Source organism: Tarenaya hassleriana, unplaced genomic scaffold (genome assembly GCF_000463585.1).
Source record: "Tarenaya hassleriana unplaced genomic scaffold, ASM46358v1 Cleome246, whole genome shotgun sequence".
NCBI classification, from domain to species: Eukaryota; Viridiplantae; Streptophyta; class Magnoliopsida; order Brassicales; family Cleomaceae; genus Tarenaya; species Tarenaya hassleriana.
The window spans coordinates 48,037-56,494 of NW_010965740.1; the positions used below are offsets into that span (position 1 = coordinate 48,037).

At 36.7% G+C, this 8,458-nt stretch overlaps 1 protein-coding gene across 1 annotated transcript; it reads left to right on the forward strand.

Moving 5' to 3' along the window:
* Positions 1-219: 219 nt before the first annotated feature.
* LOC104816131 (zinc finger protein CONSTANS-LIKE 16-like) lies at positions 220-1,300 on the forward strand. The gene has a single exon (XM_010544803.2). The coding sequence runs from the start codon at positions 365-367 to the stop codon at positions 1,298-1,300; it is 936 nt and encodes a 311-aa protein (XP_010543105.1). The 5' UTR covers positions 220-364.
* The last annotated feature ends 7,158 nt before the right edge of the window (positions 1,301-8,458 follow it).

Here is an 8,458-nt window from a genome sequence, read left to right on the forward strand (position 1 = left end):
AATAAGGGGAAAATCAGTGATGTGGGCCCACGTGGACCACACAAGAATCCAAGAGCCGACCAATTAGAACCCTAAGAGAAGGATTATCTTTAAGAATCAACCAATCAGAATAGAGATAAACCACCGTGCAGGTCCCACACTCAAAGTGCATCAAATTTAACAAAATAAGCTCAGTTCCTACGTGTGGGGACCTATCCGAACGGCCTTAACATAAAGCTACACTCTCTTTTTTATTTTAAAGCAAACATCCTTTCGATTCGCTCAAAAGATTCATTGGAAACTCAACTCAATTTATGAGTTATTAACCACTTAAAAAAGCTTGGTCTGCTTGTTGTCAATGGTGATTAGGGCATAACTAAGTACGATGAAGAGTTCGGCTAATGCGGTCGGGGGCAAGACCGCGAGGGCTTGTGACAGCTGCGTTAAGAGGCGTGCTCGGTGGTATTGCCCCTCCGATGACGCTTTCCTTTGCCAGGCTTGCGACGGGTCCGTCCATTCAGCCAACCCACTAGCCCGCCGGCACGAGCGGGTCCGCTTGAAATCCGCAAGCTCGAGCAGAACCCACCGCCCGACCACTGTATCCCCTCCCGGAACAGCCAAGTGGCACCATGGGTTCACGCGTAAAGCTCGGACTCCACGCGGCAGCGGCTCTGCTGGGAAACCTAATCAACGTGCGGTATTCTTCCACGACCTCGTGCCGGAGATCAGCGTCGAGGATCAGACAGAAAACTACGAGGAAGAGCAACTGATTTTTCAAGTGCCGGTTCTTGATCCCACGGTCTCGGAGCAATACAGAGACGACGCGATTGAGGAGAAGACCGGTTTTCCGTTACCGGAACTTATTAAATTTGCCGACATGAACGAGGAGAACGATGAAGACAACGCCGAGAGTTGTCTCGACCGGTTTTTTCCAACAGATATGGAGCTTGCGGAGTTTGCAGCTGACGTTGATACTCTGCTCGGACACAACTTAGAGACAGAATCTTTTGCCACGGAGGACCTAGGGTTAGGTGATGGTTTGTCAGTTTGTGGACGATCTTCTTCTATGATGCTGAAACTGGAAAACGAAGACGTCCACGAAGAAGAAACTGTAGCACGAGAAGGCACACCTATGGAACTATTTTACGAACGCAAGGGCATGCCATTTGAGTTGAGCTTTGATCAAGATCACTCACACAGGGCATTCGAAGAAGAAGAAGAAGACGAAGAAAAAAACGTGATAAACGTTAACACTGGCGAGAGAGAAAGTGTTAGAAGTGGCGGCAGTAGTAATATCTCACATTCCATAAAGAAGAAGTAACATTTTAGTTATTTAAAGTTGTGATAATTATATGAGATTTTTCATTTTTTTTATTTTTTCCTTATTTATGACCACCGGAGCTTGACTTGGACGACAACTCTTGGCATATTTCTATGGTATGCTATTTTTTTAAGTGAAAAGATTAATTTTTTTCCCGTAAATAGAGCTCATTTAGCTCTTATTTTCAGGGTGAAAATGGAAATGAAGTTCCTCTCGACCGATACGGGGGTAGATTTTGTGGGTTAGGGTTACAAGCGGCGATGATGGACGGAGGAAGAGAGGCTAGGGGTTCGAGATATAGAGAGGGCTGCTCACTAAGTAGATGAAGAGTTCATCACTATATCATAATATATGTATCATCTTACTTCAGCTTTTAAGTTTAATTTTCGGCAGCTTTTAAATTTTTCTGTAACAAAAGTTTTGCTTTTACTCTGTTGAGCTTGGTATTGTTCATATTATAATTACCAATATGTAACTGATTTGAACACATGTTACATGTGTCTCTTGTATATATCTTTTTTTTTTGGATAATCCGAAGTTCATCGGATCTTTGACCCGACTACATCTCCCAGAGGACCGGGGAAGCCCAGGTGAATGCCCCTCCCCACGCTTGGATTTGAACCTACTCTTGTATATATCTTTGTTGATTATAAACTTACATTTTGGTGAATCAGTCTCGTTTATGTATGCAATGAGTAGTTTAAAATATACGGTGAAGGATGTTATTACTTTCAACCGGGAAAGAGAAAAAGGAAAGACAATATACAGTTCGATTTTTAACGGACATGATTTATATTTAGAGAAAATCTCATATAAGTGCTCAAACCCTTCTGCCAAACAAGTACCTAAACAATTAATTTTATTTAATTATTACCTCAACTATTTGATTGTACCAATTTAGTATTGACAACGAACAATTTCGAGCCTAATTTTAATTTAGGATTTTGATTTTGTACTGGTTTTATCGTTATAATGGTATTGTTAACCGAAAAATTTTATCCTTCCAACATGGAAAAAATTGACGACGTATCGTGCCACGTTACAAGTCATGTAACGGAAAACGATTACAACAAAAGCCGTTAAAGGTGAAATTGGGAATTGACATCATTTTTAGGAGTTTGAGTCATGGATGTAGTACAATCAAATGGTTGAGATACTAATTAGACAAATTAACTATTCAGGTATTTATTTGACACATTTGAAAGAGTTTGAGTATTTATATGAGATTTTCTTTTATATTTATGAAGCCGTTATTGAAATTTAATAAGTGTAAGAAGTCCATTTCGTAGTATGTTGTTATGTGTAGAGAGTTGGATCCCGTGCTTCACTATAAAAGCCATTCATTACGTTAGAGTATTATTTTGTGTATGTGACAAGATTGAATCAAAATCAGGTTATAGACTGCAAGAGATACAAACAAGAAAAAAGAAAATTGAAACAAATTGGAGATATCACAAATATTAAGATCGGATCTCGTGCAATAAACAAACACCTATCAAAGCATAAACATAAGGATCGAAGAAGTTACGCTTCAGAGAACATGGGTGAGTGCTATCTGTAAATGGATAAATTGTACATAAGGGAGAACCTTTAAATAATAGACGAATCATTCAAAGGGCTTATACGAGTTTGGGGTTAAATGGCGTGTGAGTCAGCGACAAGAACGACAGAAACCGGTGGTGGTCCATAAGACTGGAGTCTCAAAGAGAAGTGTACCAACAGGGAGAAATAAACGAGAAGAACCAAATACAAGGAAGTAAAGAAGGACACAAATGAATTCAATACAAAGTCGCATACAAAGAACTAGAGCAATACAACCTTCAATCTCCTATTTGCTCTAGCTTAATCTAACAAATATATAATGTCTATATCCCGTACACGACCCTGATGTTTTGACGAAGAAAGAAGTTTCGTCAACGGGTCGACGATGTTGTCATCCGTTGTATACCCGCACATCTCCTCTTTCGATAATTTCTCTAATCAGATGGAAACACCGCAATATGTGTTTGGACCCCTGATATAATATTGTTTCCTTCACTTCTGCGATAACATCATTGTTGTCACAATACAACTCAATGTGATTCACCATGCTTGGAACAACATCCAGATCACCTAGGAACTTTTTGATCCAAACAATCTATCCGAGAACAAAGTGTATGTTGGTCGGAACGAAACTTTTTTGGAGATAGATATCGTCTCCAAGAGATTCAGTGGGAATAGAGTTGAGCTCGAAAAAGTTCGAGACCTATAGGTTAGACAGTGAACCGAGTGAGCACATTGAAGCGGCTCAACCTACGTCATAAATTGTTGGGACAACACCTTCTAGCGAACCTCGGAACAAGACTTCAAATCTCGTCAGTTCCTTGTCCGTTTCTCGTCACGCAATATCCCTTGACACTCACTTAGTCCAATTAAACTCTGCGAATGTCGTTTTCCTCATTTCTCTTCCAAAAACATAAATATACCTGAAACTCCATCAAAGAGCAAACAAAACGGTATTCGTGTCTAAAATGTCTTCTAATTCTTGATTTTGTACAGAATTCGAGGTAAAATACAACTAAAATTATATGAAAAATATCATACAAAACCGATGTTGTCATATGTCATTAGGGGTGAGCATTTCAGGAATCGGTTCAGGTTCTGGACGAGAATGTATCGGTTCAGTTTTTTTGGGTTTATAAAAATAGGTACCAATTGGTTTTTATATTATATTCGGATCGATTTCAGTTTTTATTAAAAAAAGATAGTTTTCCTTTAAAAAAATTCGGTTTTTTGAAAATTTTTAAAATTCGATTCGGTTCGATTATGAAAAATTCAATTTTTAAAAAATAATACCGTTTGAGAATTTAGAACGGTTCGGATCAGAAAAAATACCGTATTTTCTGGTTCGGTTCAATTCGATTCCGAAGAATCGAGTCGAAACGTCTACCCCTATATATCATGTTGTGTATTCGTCCAACTATATCATATGTATTGAATATGACCAATAAATACCGGTGTGAATCTGGTAAGACTCTCATTGAACTCCAGTAAAAAATATCCTAAAATATTTGAGAAGGATTAAGAATGTATTCTTTAGTTTTTTAATTAAACGAAAAGGAATAATAAAAGATAATGCTAAATAAAATGGTTAACAAATAATCTTGGACACAAAAATGTGTAGGCAAAAAAACAAGGACATATATTATAAAGAATTAAAGATGGAAGTGGAGTGGACCCACCAAATTTAATTTAAATCTTGGAATTTTGTAATAATTTTTCATGGGGTTTGGGTGGGTTTTTTTTTTTTTTGAAATGACATGTTGTGGTCCAAATGTTCTGAAAGTCCTCTCCTAATTTTAAGAAATTTAATTAAAAAAAAGGAGTAACAAAAAAATCGTTAAGGGCCAAGGATAACTTTCACGGGATCACTAGATATAGAAAGTTAAGGACCCTACAGGTAATTGTCCCACTTGGAATGGCCCAACATGAATGAGGTCCCAAAAAAAATATCGACGCTTTACGTTTAAATTGGGGTTTGAATATTATTTTCAAAAGTGTTATTAAACTGTTTTCATTACAATATATATATATATATATATATATATATGGAATATATGTTTTTTTAAAATTTTTTAGTCTCTTCTTTCTTTTGCGTTCTGAATGTTTATATATCTAAATCATTCAAAAATAAAAATCTAAATTCAAACGATGTGGTATGATAAAAAGAAGTCAAAGATAAAAACTCAAAGATCAAACACGATGCTATGATAAAAAAATTTAAAGCTAAAACTTTAAAGTTAAGCGAAGTGATTTAAAAAAGTTAGTACTCTATAAATGAATGAAATTTGATTGTCTATCGATCGTTCTAATAAGTTAATAACAGTGGAGTTTTTTATCATTTTGTTTTATCTTTAAGATTGACTTTTGTCTTCTTTCAAAATCAATCTTGAGAGAAATATTGAAATAGAAACAAAATATGGAGATTTGATATGATTGATAATAATTAAAAATATAATATCAATTAAAAATAAAATATATATCGTGTCAATTATATTTTGTCTTATTTGCTCATATCTTTATTTCCTTATTTCTTTCCATAATTTTTCTTGTAAATGTATGAATTATTTTTATTGTAATGTAAAAAGAAGAAAAGATGTAGAAATAAAAGTGTTTTTCTAATTTTATTTCCGCATTTTAATTTTCAATATATTTTACCACACTATCTCCTTGTTCTTTGGCAAGTGAGCAGCAACTTTGCCGAGACTCATCATTGTTTATCTGTTGCAAGAGTCATCGTTCTTGCTTTTGCTGAAGACGAACACTTCGACGAGGAGGTGCAGGAAGAAGAACTTCAATAACCTGAGGAGTAGAACTGAGAGTTCCATCAACTTGAAGGTTAGTGTCAGCATTGTGTTCGAGAGTATCAGCCGAGTGTTCCCCTTCAATTTCTACTTGAGTATCAGTCATGTATTCCTCTTCCATCTCTGCATCATATACCTTAGAATATGCATTATTTTCTATTCCTGCATCAAGAATCATACTTGGGCCTGCTTGGGTGGAGTTTCCCCGGCAGACTGACTCAAGGATGTCCAGAAGTGTGGTATCATAGTTCATTGAGTATGTTGTCAAGGTTCCTAAGTTTTTTCGGTTAGATTAATGGTAGAAATATTTGCGTTCATCAAATCGAACATCTTTAGAGACATATATGCGTCGAGTATTGGGATGATAACATTTGAATTCTTTTGATCGACAGAATAACCGACAAACATGCACTTGAGACTAAGGATGTCCAGAAGTGTGGTATCATAGTTCATTGAGTATGTTGTCAAGGTTCCTAAGTTTTTTCGGTTAGATTAATGGTAGAAATATTTGCGTTCATCAAATCGAACATCTTTAGAGACATATATGCGTCGAGTATTGGGATGATAACATTTGAATTCTTTTGATCGACAGAATAACCGACAAACATGCACTTGAGACTTCGAGGTTCTAGCTTATCTCATTGTCCTTCTGGAACTAAGGAAAAACATACACAACCAAACACATGAAAGTGATCCAAAGAAGGTTTGTGTTAGTTAAGTACCTCGAAGGGAGATTTGTCGTCAAGTATTCTTGTAGGCAATCTATTAATAAGATAACATGTCGTGGTTACTGCATCACTCCCCGACAACGACGCCAAAAACTTGATGTCGTAAATCTAGATGTATAAGATTCAATCAAGTAATAAAAACCTAAACTTAACAAATTCCGCAAGTGTATGGATCGTGCATAGCAAGTAGGGTCAAACACAGGGACAAATAAACAACGGAATCAAATTTCAATCCAAATCTAGATCGAGATAAAATAAGAGAATGATGAGAATGTATCAAAAATAAATAATAAAACAAACGATAAAGTATCAATGGCAAAACAACACTACAAGTTTCGGGATTGCTTTACATGCAAGGGTCCTTCAAAGGATGCAGATCTCTGTAGTTTATAAATCCAATTTGGAAAATTCAAGTTCCAAAATAGAAATTAACTCTCTTGAGTCTAATCTTGCTATCCAGACTTTATCCTAATATCCTCTCGATTCAATAGTCTAAACCCTGGATGCATTAACGAACGCTATTGATCGTGCCAATCTAGGTGAATGGGTGGTCAAGTAATAAAAACCTAGACTAAACCGATTCCGCAAAGGTATAGATTCAATGTAGTACCAGGGTCGAACACAGGGACCAAGAGGTGATGGGGTCAATCGTGATTCTAGCTATGGCGAAGATCGTTTGCAGATTGATTGGTTGGTTGGTAGGAAAACTCTATAACTAAAGACACTGTAGGTTTAGGGTTCACTGATGCTATGGATGGTTCTTAAAGATCTAGATTGAATTGCAGTTTTTGATAGATTCGGGAAACTCTAGCTTCTAAACTAGAATGCGTCAGGGTCAAGGATCATCGTTCTCTAACTAATGCTTTTCTATCAGCTTCCGCATCTCTAGTTCCACATTAGAAGCATTAACGTCCGCTATCATTGTTCCTAGGTCGAAGTAAGAATTCCTTATCTAGTCCCATCTATGTGTTCAGAATTAATAATTGTACTTATCTTATGAACGAATTCTAGTTGAACTAATCCAAATCCCTTTGCAATTAACTAAACCAAATTCAATTCATATAGGTGATCAATCTTATGAAAGCATTATGATCAATTCATAAGACCGTATCTAAACAAAACATGCAATAATCATATCAAGAACATGAAACAATCCATAACATGGCTAGAATCCCTAGTCTACAGCAAGTAAACCACCCACGATCCATGGGAGAAAATGAAACTACAACAGATTCATACAACATTTCAGAAGACACAGAGAAAGGAGACTTATAGAACATAGAATCAATCTCTAAACTCCGAAATGTAGCAATCCTCTAGCTCCACATGTTCCCAAAACATCGCGGGATCGAAGAATGATCAGAAAATATCGTGAATCATGATGTGTGTCGACCCCCTCTCGGTTTCTGTATGGTTCTTTTTATAGAACTCTCGGAATATCGATGTTGAATTCAACATCGATATCAATGTTGTCCAACACCGATATTCCTCCAAAGTGTGGCGATCTCGATGTTATGGAACGTCGATATCGACGTTGTGGAAGGTCGACATCTGGGCTGCTCAGATCTCGAGGTATATGAACATCGATGTCGATGTTGTGGAACATCTAGATCGAAAAATCTGAAGTCTGATCTCGAGGTGGCTGGAAACGTCGATATCGATGTTATGCAACATCGATATCGATGTTCTCAACATCGAGATTCTTCCTGTTCTGCTCCGAAGTCCATTTCTTGCCTGTGACAAGTCCACACCTTCCTTGGCTCGTCCGTGATCGTCCAGTTGGTCCATTTAAGTTCCGAAAACACCGTTTTAGCTCCGTTTTTGTCTAAATACGCAGATATTTTTGAAATAACATCAAAGAGCAAGAAAACGATATTTGTGCCTAAAATAAATTGCTAAATATATACGAAAAATAGAGGTAAAATGCAGCTAAAACCATAGGAAAATAACGTCAAAAACCGATGTCATCAACTCCCCAGTCTTAGACTTTTGCTCGTCCTTGAGCAAAATTCTAGAAAAAACAGTCTAAAAAGAGAGAAGGAGAGTGAAGGGTCGATTCCAGATGAATGTTAAAAGCGAAATTATTA